This window comes from Botrytis deweyae (genome assembly GCF_014898535.1).
Source record: "Botrytis deweyae strain B1 chromosome Unknown BDEW_009, whole genome shotgun sequence".
Taxonomy (NCBI): Eukaryota; Fungi; Ascomycota; class Leotiomycetes; order Helotiales; family Sclerotiniaceae; genus Botrytis; species Botrytis deweyae.
This window is the reverse complement of record NW_024066216.1, coordinates 1,001,805-1,016,244: the sequence shown is the minus strand read 5'-3', so window position 1 is coordinate 1,016,244 and position 14,440 is coordinate 1,001,805. Positions and strand designations below refer to the sequence as shown.

At 42.5% G+C, this 14,440-nt stretch overlaps 4 protein-coding genes across 4 annotated transcripts; 2 read left to right on the top strand and 2 right to left on the bottom strand.

Moving 5' to 3' along the window:
• Nucleotides 1–1,659: 1,659 nt before the first annotated feature.
• Nucleotides 1,660–2,040, bottom strand: EAE98_004922 (uncharacterized protein; the record flags this gene model as incomplete). Its single annotated transcript, XM_038952543.1, has 2 exons — nt 1,660–1,845; nt 2,017–2,040. 2 exons carry the CDS (start codon nt 2,038–2,040, stop codon nt 1,660–1,662), a joined length of 210 nt encoding a protein of 69 aa, XP_038811193.1.
• A 3,366-nt stretch (nt 2,041–5,406) lies between these two features.
• On the top strand, nt 5,407–7,633 carry EAE98_004921 (uncharacterized protein; the record flags this gene model as incomplete). Its single annotated transcript, XM_038952542.1, has 2 exons — nt 5,407–7,087; nt 7,143–7,633. 2 exons carry the CDS (start codon nt 5,407–5,409, stop codon nt 7,631–7,633), a joined length of 2,172 nt encoding a protein of 723 aa, XP_038811192.1.
• Nucleotides 7,634–8,889: 1,256 nt separating this feature from the next.
• On the bottom strand, nt 8,890–10,947 carry EAE98_004920 (uncharacterized protein; the record flags this gene model as incomplete). Its single annotated transcript, XM_038952541.1, has 2 exons — nt 8,890–10,856; nt 10,905–10,947. The coding sequence occupies 2 exons, from the start codon at nt 10,945–10,947 to the stop codon at nt 8,890–8,892; spliced, it is 2,010 nt and encodes a 669-aa protein (XP_038811191.1).
• A 711-nt stretch (nt 10,948–11,658) lies between these two features.
• Nucleotides 11,659–14,012, top strand: EAE98_004919 (uncharacterized protein; the record flags this gene model as incomplete). The annotated part of the gene is made up of 3 exons (XM_038952540.1): nt 11,659–12,082; nt 12,134–13,541; nt 13,595–14,012. The coding sequence occupies 3 exons, from the start codon at nt 11,659–11,661 to the stop codon at nt 14,010–14,012; spliced, it is 2,250 nt and encodes a 749-aa protein (XP_038811190.1).
• Between the last annotated feature and the right edge of the window lie 428 nt (nt 14,013–14,440).

Below are 14,440 nucleotides of genomic sequence, written 5' to 3'. Positions count from 1 at the left end.
GACCTGAGATGAATCTTGCAGTTCAAGCCCAGCCTTATTCATGCTTCACAAACCTGATAGCATGCTGCAAAGAACAACGCATATAGATAGAAACGACAAAAGCAGGTACATATACGTCAAGCAATCATATATGAAGCTATAAGCATAGGAGCAGCGACCCGAGGTCCGTTAACAATGCCCACGAGTATCCTGCAACAGCCCGATCTCGGCTCAATGCAGATAATCTAGCAGAAAGGAACTTTCCATACCGACAGATCCCCCAAAATAGGTAAAATACGGAAGCGCAAAGGTAAGAGCCTCAGTTTTCAATTGCTCTACCAATAATTCTCCTCTGCCAAAGAATCGCGAAAAATTTTCACCACATGAAAAGTCTGCTACCAAGACTTTCCCGACGTATATTCTTGACCACAAGATCAGATGATTATTAGTTCGGTCATACCAAGTCTCCCAAATATGTTTTGGCACGCGACTTATGCGCATAAAGCTGCATAAACTTTATGCACCTCTCTCTCGCAATCCGGGAAGGTGGATTCCGGATAGGCTTAAGGGCTTCACCATCAGCCTAAGGTATGTTAACTGAAATTACCAATGGAGATGGATTAGATAATACGGGAAGGTATGGCTAGCAACATTGACTGTACTGGAAAATGCGGTCGGCTTAAATGCCTCACAGAAGGATTTGGACGCGCGTTAACGTTTTCCTTATTGGATACAAGAGTTGCTATTAAAATTTGCGGCGTAGATGGAGGTTCTGGGCCAATTTACTCCGGTTGACCGCTTCTTGATAATTTTTTTGAGGCTTTCAAACCGAGTATGGATGAAGTGTCGCAAGGACATTGGATAATGTAAGAGCTACTTACTGTACGTTGACGAGCTGAGAGTTAATAGCTTGAGACCTAGATAATTTTAATATAAGTGCGCAATTGTGCAGATGCTCGTATTTTGATTGTCTTGAGTCATGCTGAGAACTACAGGTCGAGTACAATAAGATCGCAATACTCCCCGTTGACTTTTCATGCACGATATGACCACATTCAGATACATGCAAAATCGTGCAGGTACAGTATTTAGAGTGTCTAGATTCTCCTAGGGAAGAAAGCTTGTTTGGAAGAATAAGAAATTGGTAGGAAAGCCAAGAATAAAATATATGACGGGTAGAATTCAATGAGTATTAAATTGATATTGAGCGATGAATGTGGCTGTCATCGCTCCAGAAATGGAATAATTCCCAAGGTTCGGAAAAAGACGTCGGTTGAATGATAAAATGAAATTCGAATGGTGGTTGTACATGACAAGCCATCGGCGTCAGTACTTGATCACAATGCTAAGCCTAGGCATTGAAGATTGAAGATCATGACTGGACGTAAATTCAAATTGTAATGAATTAAAGACGTTGTTCAATCGCCTTGAAGATTGCCTAGGTAATATAGATGCCCACGAGCTTCAATGATTGCTCCGGAATGAAAGCTGACAAGTCATAAGAAAAGGCGCGTGGTGTTCAAAGTGTCGAGTTGTGCGGTAATCAATCTATTGGATGACATCTGGCGAAGGCTTCAAGGTTCTCCTCTAAGATCCAGCTCCGTCTCATATTTGGTGTGTGTAACCCAACGGTCTTGAATTCAAAGCTCCATGTTTCCATTTGATGTCCCCTTTCACTCACTACCAGTTGGCAGTTGGCAACACTGCAGTACAGCTGGTGGGGTGTCGTCGATACCCCGCCATGGTACGTGCATACTTCAGTGGGTTATCGGCGGTACTCAAGGATGTTTGACAATCAACTAATCCCAATTGAGGTCTAAAGTCGAACTGTCGCCCCATCACATTTGTGGGGAAGGGTCCTTGAGACTAAAGGATGAACGTTTGTGCAAGTATCGTGAGATCTAAAAATCTCATATCTTCCAAGATTCATTAGATTAGCAAAACTAGATATTGATTAAAGGGAACGTGTAAGGGGCAAGGGGCAAGATGATGATCACTTGGCATAGAAGCATTTTTGTGATACCTCACTTGACCTACTTGCAGGTCTTGGGATTTTGCCATCATCGCCAAAATGTGATTCGAAGTCAAATACATAACTGCAAGTAACTGTCGCTTTCCATAAAGTACCAAAATGTACTCTACATAGGAGCGACCGACTTCTGCTTAATTTTAACCTTGATGGTCCCGTGTTGTGACAACGAATGAGGCTTACATTTGAGCGATTTTCGAGCCACTAATGTTGTGGATCAGTTGTACCCGTTACCTGTTGTAAGAACAAAGCAGGAGGATTAGGATTGTTGAAAAGAAGAGTGATTTCGGTATCACAATAGTTATAGCCGCCCCATGCGCAAGGTCTCTTGGCCGAATATAACTTTAAAAAAGTCAAGTAGCGACTTGTTGAGATGAGAAGCCGGATCTTTCAAGGATATCGATGCAGGCGTCAATATATATGAATCATGGAGATCTAGAAACATATAGTGACCAAGTTTTTGCCTGCTCCGTCTGCCTTATGAGAGGCTCTTCAATGGACCTGATATTGTCCCTTGTCTGTCTGGACACAACTTTTCCATTTCTCCTAGAGTACAGGCGCTGGCTGACAAGTAATCTCGGTAGTAACTCGTTGAGTTACTGTAATTTCACGACATTGTGAAGCACCTGTGACTCCTTCAAGAACCGAGAGATGAAAATGATCAACAGCATATATTCTTCTTCGGGTGACTCGGACCTCAGACATGGCGACGGACATCAAAAGGCTAGAAATCTATTGCATGCACATCATGCATGAAATGATCCCTTGTTCCTCATAGAAGATAGAACAATTTGGCGACCCCAACCTTTCTAGCGTTCCTCATTTCCTCTACTTCATACGCACAAGATCTTCTCGGCATAATATCTAATGTAGATAATTCTTCCGTGTGGCTGGACTGTTTAGGTCGGGAGGTCTAGATGTGCTTGGAACCGTGTGTAAGTAACATTCGAAACCAGCTGCCAGGAAGATGGATTGAGTGTTTGTTCAAAGTTCAGATAACAACTAATGTATCATCACTTGGACAATTCTATCTGCAGAGACAGGCTCTTTTCGTGATAATATCGTCTGCTCCATTTCTGATATCCGTTTGATGACAATAAAGCCTTGGCAAAGGTATACAAGGCGTCCCTCAATCCGCTGTTCGTTCCGTGCAATGCAATACCGACGGTTACTTTTCTCTTGGCTTTCATATTAAGAGACAGATTCGAGATCTATTATCGAAGATTGCCTGCCTTGGCGATTCAACAACTCAACATCCAGCAAAGAGTGAAAGTCAATTGTACCATAAGCTTCGAAAACGAGAAGTACCATTCGTGTGCTGTACTATTAAGTGTTGTACTTTGGCTTGGCTCATACAATGTAGCATCAAGGTAATATTCTTCCAAATGTAACCAGCCTTCAAAGAAAGATAACTGTACTCGGAAGGAAGGTCGGTGAGGTAAGTGACCGTGTTGTAATATTTAGAAGCTGAAAGATTCGTAGGATTCATCGCGTGGGATGTAGATGCATTGATTGGAATAACTTCCTATTTGAATGTATGTGCCCAGGTGGATTTGAAAGGATGAGATAAGGTATTGGTAGTATGCATGTAATGTAACTACTAGGTAGGTATTAAAGTATGAGTACCTACACATTGAAGGGCGGAATCAAGGCGGAATGGGAGGAAAGGAAGGAAAGGAACGAAAGGAAAGGAAATAAGCGAAGAGGTTTTCTAAAATGGTCTCGATCCATCGATAACAATCACAATCACAATCACAATATCAATATCAATATCAAATCCAGACATCTTTCAGCTCAATCAAATTGTACTATTTGGCATTATCTGCATGCAGTATGTAGCATTCAATTCCCCACTTCATACCATCAGAAAATTGGTAGAGAAATTAGAAGAAAACCCTTTCGCATCATTCCTCGACAAAGTTCATGGGCCAATCTCTCGGCATGGAGTTGCCGTTTTCTTGTCTCTTCTCATTGAAGAGTAATTGAATATTATCGCTCTATTATTGACCAATTAGATTCACTTCCATGGCAGATCCCTTTGTTCTGACTTCGGAGATATAATTGATAAGAAAAATAAAAATAAAAATAAGTCATTTCGACAATAGAATCACGTCTTTCCGTCGATTGATATCCGGTAGAGTCAATACGTAAAGACCGGTCGGTCGGTCGGTAGATAGATAGGTAAATATCTTTGTTATACCGACAGGTACATCATATCAAAAGCAAATGAGAAATATAAATATTGATACGCCATTCAATGTTACCAGCATGTCATAGAAATCTATCAAAATGGATGTTGAAAAGGGAAGAATCATAAGCCCAACGCCAAAAAGCCAGCCAAAAGCCATCATCGTCGTTATCTAGCACGGTAGACACGCAAGCAAAAGCTACTCGGGATTTTGTTCGCAAAACAACATTCTTCTTGTATGACCCCAAGACAGCAAGCATTATCATTATTACGGTATTTGCGATCAGCCCGCATATTTTCACAGTACTAGGTATTACTTATTCCTATTTTATACGTACGCCTGCACATGCAAAGCCATCCCTGCCTACCTTGACCTCTCTCTGCCTTTGCCTTTCAATCAAGGTATCACGGTTCCATATCTCGCCATTCACCTCCTCATGCTCCGCATCAACCAAGATCTTCTTGAAGCCTCTCTATTCGCCCAAACGTAAGATATACACACACCCTTCTTTTAATTCTCAACAACAAGTTTGCAGGTTTATTGCTTCTACCGAGCCTTCTATGCATCAAGCCTCGTCTTCGCAATTAACAAGAACCTATTGGATCCATTTCTCTCCCCTCCTTTGACCGCGGTCAACCAACGGCCTCTTCCTAAGAATTCATCCAGTCCTTGGATTTGATTTCTCAATCAGACTAAAACTACATCATTGCTACTTTTGTCTCTCATCAACGAGATCATTCCGATCCTTCTTACCATGTTTCTTTTCCTTTAATTTATATTTAATCCCTCCCGGAGAGAAAGTGGAATCAGTCAATCCTATCGCATTGTTCACACTTCCGAGAAGATACCCTTCACGAAGATACCACAATACAATTGAAGCAGATTAGAAGTTCTAGATCTACAGAACTACTAGTGAACGATTACAAGACAGTCAAACGGTCTCACAGATACTGCTTCTCCCACTTGACCAGACCGAAACCAGACCTAGCCCTCCCAAGAAAAACTTTATACTACTCCTCTTAACACGCTACTCGATTCAACTAGCTCACGAGTTAAATCGCTATTTTTTATATTAGTAACTGGATTACTGGCACAAACTCTCAAATTTCAGAATTCAGAAACATCAAACTTTTACTCGTCATTCGTACTTTCCTGACTCTTTCGTTGATTTGTCTCAAAGTACAGTGTCAGCTCACCAGATTAGCAATCATGGCGACCACTACTTTACCACTTACTCACCCTACGTTGTCTTCCGCTTTTCCTAATATCTCGAATCAATTACATCATCCTCCTCATATTGAATCCAGTTCTCCTTCTGCAGAATCGAGTCGACCTTCCTCGATAGATTCTCGTCAAGTCGATTCCATTCCCGAAGAATACGAGTACGAGACCAGCAGTGAAGCTGTTAATGAGCCAGTAACTCCTACAGAGTTCCAAAATCCTCACCAAAATCCTAAAGCACTCACTGGAAGTGAGATTACTCATGATCTCATTCGTAAGCTTCCGCCGTCTTCAATTCAACTTCCTACAATAGTCAGTACTATTGCGACTCCTCTACCTCGATCGAATGCGCAGACACCATTCTCCTCCCTACAACCCATTAGAGGAAACACAGACCCATCTTCTGCTCCAACTCCGCTTTCGAAAAGACCAACTCTTACTACAAAAGACTCGGGTTTGAGAGGTAAAGTTTCGAAGTTCTTCAAGAGGTCAAATTCTCAAATTGGAACTTTAAGTACAACCGTCTTGAATGACCAGACCAATCTTACAAATCCGACTACTCTTAAAAACAATAATGGTTCCGATCCAATGTTAGGCAAAGAGCATCGCCGATTGTCGATCGGACGAGCATCAACTTCTACTACAGCATTTACCTCCCGTACGAATACACCACCTTCACCCAGCGCTCCCTCAGAAACGCAATCATCGCAAGAAAACTTGTTCTCAGATATAAGACCAAGCGAGAACGTCAATATGACTAAGAAACAAAGATCTTCGACGGGTCTAAGCATGAGCCTGATGAATGTATTTCAGAATCATGGACCCAAGATTGTTTTTGATACATCGGCAATAGAAGATAAATCCAAAGCTCCTCAACGTGCCACAAGCGTTGATTGGGATTTGAATAATGGCTTTGTCACGGAAGGAGTGCAGCAGATGTTGCGCGAGCCTTGGGCCATGCCAGCCGAGACTGGAATTGGTTTGAAGTCAAGACGTATGAGTATGAGTCTACCAGATGACCTCCTTGTTGATGTCGTAGAATTGGATGAAGAATACCATCAGCAAACTACATTCATAGGACGTCGTGGAAAACAGGTTGGTAAAGGTGCCACAGCCCATGTGAAACTTGTCGTCAAGAATGGCACAAACAATATATTTGCTGTGAAAGAATTCCGTGGTAAGTCTACGACGGAAAAGGAAGAAGACTACGAAAAGAAAGTCAAATCGGAATACTCGATCGCAAAAGCCGCCCGTCACCCAAACATTGTACAGACCTTTCGACTTTGTACACACAACGGTCGGTGGAACCATGTGATGGAGTACTGCGAACAAGGAGATCTATTCAGTCTCATTAATCAAAAGTACCTCAACAAGGAGGACCATCTAAAGGATCGTCAATGTTTATTCAAGCAACTGATTCAAGGCATTCAATTTCTTCATAGTAACGGAATCGCTCATCGAGATATCAAGCCTGAGAATTTATTGATAACCAAGGATAGCAAGCTCAAGATCACCGACTTTGGTGTTTCCGAAGTCTTTGCTGGTATTCATCCTGGTTTCAGAGCCGCCAGAGGTGAATGTGGAAAGGATATGACTGAAACCAGACTTTGCGCTCCTGGCATCTGTGGCAGTCCTCCCTATATTGCTCCAGAGGTTCTTGAGAAACAAGGTATGTGAACACGTATCTTGCTTTACATTATGTCCCATATTAACAACCTCACTAGGTGAATACGACCCAAGGCCTCTAGATGTATGGAGTGCTGCTATTGTTATGCTCTGCATGACCGCCAGCGGCTGTCTTTGGGAAAGAGCCAAGCCCAACACTTCCCCCCATTACGACGAACTCGTCCGTGGCTGGGATAAATGGAACTGCAAGCATAACGACTGTTCCATAACAGACTCTGATTATCCTCACGTTTCGTTTTTCGACAAACATATCAATCCACCTGCTCTTCGTCGCATACTTCTCACAATGCTCAATCCCGACCCCAAACAAAGAGCGACCATTGCAGATGTGGCAAAAAATCGTTGGATGAAGAACGTTGAGTGTTGTCAGATTGATAGTTACGATGAACCCACTACAATCATCGATGCTAGTAAATGCTCAGGCTTAGGGAATAGGAGTTTGAATAGAGTGGTTGGGCATAATCATTTACCGCCCAAAGAACATCATGGACATAAATTGGTTAGGTTACCCGGTAGTACGGATATGTAATGTGGCATTGGTATGTGCAAACATTCCAATGGGGGTTGGGAAGTACTGAGATACAGATTCACCGGTCAATAACTCTTGACTGTTTAGCTGGATTGCATGTCAAGAGAGTGGTTGTCAAGCGAATGTTCAAATGGAGGGACTGGAAGCTGGGGAGCTGAAGTTGGGTATTCATTGCACAACGACACTTTGTCGACTTTCCTATGTTATGCGCTGGCTGGCTTGGGCAGATCTTCGTCGGGATGGCGTTCTTTTACATACATACTAATGATTCGATGATAATGCGTTTCGAAGAAGAGGTGTTGAAGATGCTATAGGGGGTTTGATTTATACGAAATTTGAGATTTGAGATCTGAGATTCGGTAATTATGGAAGGTGACTGAAGTGGAGTTCTGCCATTGGTGTGGTATGGATGTGATGGAGTGGTTGCGTGTGTATATTTTGGTGGCTGAGAATTGATTATGGGGTTTGGTCTTGCAGTTTGGATAGGATGGGTTGAGTTTATAGAAGGATGGAGTGGGGTGGATTTTTGTGGAAGATCAAGATCAAGATTACTATGGTTAAATGGAAGGGAGTTGAGGCGGTGAATATGGTATGGAGAAGGGAGAGCTGAGAATCAGATTGTGCATACATTGCATTTATGAGATGATACGAAATGAAACGGATTCGGTACTCGGTCATTTTCATACGGGGTATTAAGTACAGGGGAAGAGAAGAGAAGAGCCTTCGTTTGAGATGGAGGATGTGGGAGGGGGGGGAGAGAGAGGGTTGAATCAGATTGAAATGGATCGAATTAAATCGAACTGGGAGATACTTAAGTCGTTTGCTAATTACCTAGAACTATGTAGATAGTGACCACTTTAATAAGAATGAGAGGAGGTGTTATATCAACCTAGTTTAGCGTAGTACTTTTATTTTTCTTCTTTTCAGGGGATGATGTGGTGATAGAGTGATATAGTGATAGAGTGAGATGTGTTTGAGATTATAGAGGAAGAGAAAGGGGAGGGAAGGGACGGAAGAAGGGGATGGTACGAGACAAGATGATATGAGGAGGGTATCTTAGGTATCCATGTTTGAATTGATGGAATTTTGATAGCTTAGTTGGTATTTTGGGATCTGGGTAGGTATACTATGTAGTGTGAAATGACAAGACATCAGGCAGGTCTTCGGTATCAGGTGTGGATTGCAGATATAGATATCTATTTACATCAAAAAACACAATTACCCAAGCTCTACCTCTACCTCTACCTCAGCAACCCCTACCCCAACCTCTTCATTCTTTCCTCTGCGGCCCTCGCCCTCCTCTCCCTCTCAACCCTCATCTTCATCTCCGGCGTCATATCTCTCATTTCCTGCTCTCTCTTTTCCTGTCCACTAGCCTGTACGCCTGCTCCGACAATCTTTCCCTTTCCTCCCCTACTACTAAACTTTCCTCCTCCTTTAAGATTCCTCTCTCTCTCCCTCTCCTCTTCTTCTTTCGCTAACCTCTCATCATCTATCCTTTTCTCTTCCATTTTCTTCTTATTCTCCTCTTCTTTTTCCCGCGCGTCTCTTTTGCTCGCTTCCTCTCTACTTAATCCTGAAGGAACATTTGAGTTTTCCCAAGTATATCCTTTGGGAGAAGGTAATTCGTATCTACAAACTCGGAAAGCATCCCTCGTACTTCTCTCTCCACATAATTCGAAAGCCGTTTTCCCATCTCCATTTTTAATCGTAGGGTCCGCGTTCCCCTTTAATAATAATCCCTCGACTAATAATCTAGAATTTAAACTCGCGGCTAAGTGCAAGGGGGTAGGCGCATGATAATTTTGTTCTTCGGGCTGAAAATGGAAGTTTGGAGATACCGAGTTTGTTTGGAGGTAAGATAATAGAGCAGGGAGTTTTGAGCGACGGATTAGGGATTGTAGTTGTGATGTATGCAGAAGTGCCGTTTCTTCTTCTTCTGTTAGCTTTTTGGGTTGAGGTTTTGATGCTGCTGCTGCTTCTTTTTTAGCGGCGAGGGATTGTTGTGCCGAGAGAGTGGCGGCACGTTTGGCTGCGAGGGCTTCTTCGTCTACTTCAAGAATTTTGACACGCGTGAGTTCAACGAAGGAGCGCATAAGTTCGTTTTGCGTGGCTCTTTTCGTGCTAAATGGGAATCCACGAATTCGAGGATCATTTTGTTTTAATACTTGGTCGTCATATGGTCCGAATAGAGTACGTCGATTAGTGGTACCAGTGGCACGGATGAACAGTAATTCGGAAGTATCTATCATGCCTTTCCATGAAGTGAGAAGTTGACGTACTTCATCTTGTAGAGCTTGTTCATTGTAACGACGAAGACTAGATCCAGCACTATGAGCGGCTCCTTTTGCGGAATCATTGGCAGATTGAGCTCCTCCTTGTTTGCGACGGGTCGTGTATCGATGAAATGTTTTATGAGCGAGTACAACTGCTTCTTTAGTCAATGGACCAGTCGTTGCCTGTGGGTTCTTGACCTGCTTAGGGGCAAGAGATACGACCATGGCAGCAAAATGACCACCTCCTATCATACACATAAAAATATGAGGACCTTTGTAAGATTCTGGTAACGGAACACCTTCATTATTGACTGGTACTTTGATCTGAGGTTTCGGAGAGAGTTGCTTTCGCTGAACAATTTCGTGCATTGGGGTTTCCTTTTCTAGCTCTTCATTTGTGAAAATCGCCCGGTATATCCCAAGGTAAGTGTTCTTCGGCATCGTAGGTGTTGTAAACCATATCATTGGAGCCTTTCCAGAGCCTCTCGTCCTTTTTCTTAAGCCAGGATTATCATCAAATTCATTGCTTGTTGATGCTATAACAGCTTGCTTCTTGAGTAATGAGCTCAATGTTGATTCTTTGCGCCCTCCATCCTCTTCATCTTCTTCGGTATCTGATGAATCGGATCCTGACAGACTCTCGTCGAGGTCTCCTACCAGCTTCTCGAACTCAATTTCCGTTACAGCTTTTGCCCCTCGGATCTTTTGCTTTAAATTATAGTTGTGGAAATCCGATCGTACGTGACTCTTTTGGTCTTCCACAGTATAAAAAGTTACACTGCATAGCGAACAGGACTTTGATCCTACATCTCCGGGTTTGGTTTGTATAACTCGCTCGTTCGTGACTGTAGGTGGATTGGTATCTGCTTGGTAGGTGTCGTCACTGGCGTCGTTGGAATCGTCTTTGCGCGCGAGTGTTGATAAAATATCTTGTGGAAGGTCATAGACTATTGCTTGTTAGCTAGGAAATTCGCGCCCAAAGATTGCATTCCTACCGTATAATGGTCTTCTAGTTATATCCTCCTTCCGTTGTTCCATTTTGACGATGCGAAAGCTATTCGTTTGTATGAGGTGGGGGTTGATGGATGACTACGAATTTGAAGTGAGAATGTGCGCTTTACTGCTGAATGAGTATTTTGGTAAGTTTCTATTCAGTGTCGGTTGGCTAGTAAGTATATGCCGCTCAATAGTGAAAAAGCAAAAAGTTGAGAAGATCGTTTTGGAATGACGACAGTACGTACTCGAAAATTAAAAATGTTCGCTGCCTCCTACGTACGACCTCAATCTCATCTGAGCTGACTCCTTATCTCCACGTGACCCTCTGATCAGCCCGGTCTTTAGTTTATCCTAGCGCCAACGATCCATGACATCAACCACCTTTGATGACCGAGATGACGTAGGTGATTCTAGGCCCCAGCCTCAGTTGGCTGAGCAGAAGAGGCGTTATCGGCATTGGTTACCAAACAACAAAAACAACAAAAGCAAGGAAATGAAGTCTCGGGAGTCTTTGCTCCCTTTAACTTAAGTTCTGACACACAATCATCAATTGAAGGAATACTCGTACAAATCAAGATAGTAGTCCTTTCTAACCAATTGCAGCCATTGAGTAAGTGTGGAGTTGATCTACATTGTATGCAGCTTGATCCCGTCAACAATCCAATTCTTCAAATTCCCATCTCATCCTCAGACTTCAGACCCCTTCAATCTCAATTCTCCACCTCCAATTCTCCACTATCACCATATCCCGAAATGTCTTCATGTTTTGGTTCAAGAAAGTCAAAAGGTGACGATACTCGTCCATTGTTACCTCAATATGAGGATGATACTTCATTACAGAGAACGGTTCATCAGAAGTTGCATACTTATCAGATGATTAGAGCTTTATCCAAGGGATTTATGCCATCTACTGAACAAGCCATAATCAATTTGAGAACTCTATTGGCATCAGATGTTTTAAATCCGGACAATCCAGAATTGACAGATAGCGGAAGACGATTGATCAAATTCTCGAAGCAATGGCTTACGGAGTTCATTGAATTGTTAAGAAATAAGAATGACGGAGATCAGATCCAAGACTTTATATGGTTCTTGATACACTCGAGAATCTCTGTCAACACATCAGATCTTATTGAAAGAGCCACAAGCACAAGAGCAAAAGCAGATGCCTCAGCTGGTAAGTATTGTCTATGGTATATATAATATCCTGATATCTGACCAGTCACAGCATACGCAAGTATCAAAACTGTTGGTAGTCTTCTATTGACAAATTCCGATTTTCGAATATTCCTTTCAGACCTCAATACCATTGGTCGACAGGTCTTTGCAGACACAGCAAAGACGGTATCAGATGTCGCAGAAGATGCTGCGAATAAAATTGAGCCATCGGATGTCGAAAATGAAGCAATGAAGAAGCCAGGAAAGGAAAGAAGTGAGCCCATTCCCAAAGAAGACCTTCAAGCTGAAGCAAGTGAGATTGGCGAAGTTGTTACGAATGGCTTCAAAAAGGCAGGTAGACAAGCAGGTGAAAGCTTGAAGGAAAACATTTCTGGGGAGCAGAGAGAGACTTTACGATATCGTTTGAAGGAAGCGGTTACGAAATTGACAAAACGGAATGATTATTCGGACTCAGTCAACACAATTGGTCTTCTCATTCATAGATACGCCAAAGCTTATTCTAGAGCTGTGGATGAATCTATCAGCGCTGTTCAGGATGATGTTGAACCAAACCCAGCCCTTGATCGTGCAGTGAAGAATGGTTGGTCTTTAATGAGTTCTTTTGGTGACAAGGATGCATGGAAAGAACTTGAGAAGCGATTCAACAAAGTTATGGAGCACTCTCAAAAAGATCCCGAATTCGAAAATCTCATGGGAGAATTGGCAAAATCAATTCAACAGATGCTTTCCGATCCAGAATTCTTCGATGCTGCCGCCAATAAGGTCGAGGAATTGAAAGAAAAAACCAAGGAAGTGGGCACCGAGTCTCCCCTTCGAAAGGATATTGATAATTTGCTCAAACAAGCACGCACAACATTCGATTCAGTAATGAATGATCAAGACGTTTCCAAACTGGTTCACACAACGTTGAAAATATGGAACATTCTCAACCCACTCAATAAAACCTCCAACACCGAGCTCTTCACTGATCTCTCCACCGTATTAATACCCATGTTCATCTCCGCCATTCAATATGTACCAATTCCTCGTCTCGAGATATCTGTCCCAGAAATTGATCTTCTTCTTGAGAATCTCATCCTCGAACCCGGTAGAACTGTCAATCATACCAGTTTTCTACCATATCGGCTCAAGATCCAAACCTATAATGATCTCTCAATTCAAAAAGCTCGATTCCGTACCTTTTCAAAGGTTACTTCTGTAGTAACAGTCAAGATTCAAGGACTGTCAATTAGAGCAGATGAAGTTGGATTCTGGCTCCGAGCACACAAAAGCTTGTTTTGGTTAGCCGATGAAGGGATCGCTTCTTTCGAACTTGATGATAGGGGTATCGATATCGAATTCGATGTTGAAATCGGCCACAACAAGCTTGAGAAAATACTTACTTTGAAAGATACACGTGTTAAGATTCATCATCTTTCATACAAACTCAGCAAATCAAAGTTCGCTTGCTTAGCCTGGTAAGTCCTCTTTTATATTTAATCACTAATTGATATGCTAACTCAGATCCCAGGATCTTCAAACCTCTCCTTCGTCCTATCCTCCGCAAAACTCTAGAATACCAACTCTCCACGGCCTTGGCCGATTTCTTCCATGCTGCCAATCGCGAACTTCTCTATGCACGTGAACGTCTCCGTGCAACTAGAATATCGTCGCCAGATGATATTCAAACCTTTATTAAAGCAATCATTACGAGATTGAAGCCAGAAGAAGATCCGGATCTGTATCTAAATGTGGGAGTTCAAGGGGGTGCAAAGAGTAAAGGAAATGTTTTCAAGGGCGTTTATGCGCCAGGTAGTGTTGTTAAAGTTTGGGAGAGGGAGGGCAGGGATGCAGAGGAGATAGTGGAGGGAGAGGCAGAAAATAACGGCGGTTGGAGAAATGCAGTATTTGATGTCGGAGGACAGGGGCAAGGGGTTATGGGTTGGTAGGGAGCTATGAGTGTTAATGGGTGGACATATGGAACGGCTGTATGCATATCGCAAATGCAGGGTAAAGCCGCGGAGGAATAAAATTGTAAGATATATGACCACAGTTCCCATGTGGACTCGGTTTCCGGCGATTAATCTTTTCTTTTTTTTCTTTATTTTTTCTTGTCTTACTGACAGCGTACGCATCATGGGATTTGGACGGCATGGAAGGTACACAATTGATATTTTAGTAGGGTATGGTATCATAGTATTGTGGGAAGGCACAGGCGCGGAATTTTTTATTTCAAACACAAAACACAATGAAAATCAATTTCAACCATATTCCAAGTTTAGGAAACGGGACGCATGAATGTGGAAAGTGAACTGGCCAAGTAGCTACTCTCACACAGATTAATGGTCAACATATAACATGAATTTCGAATCGGGAA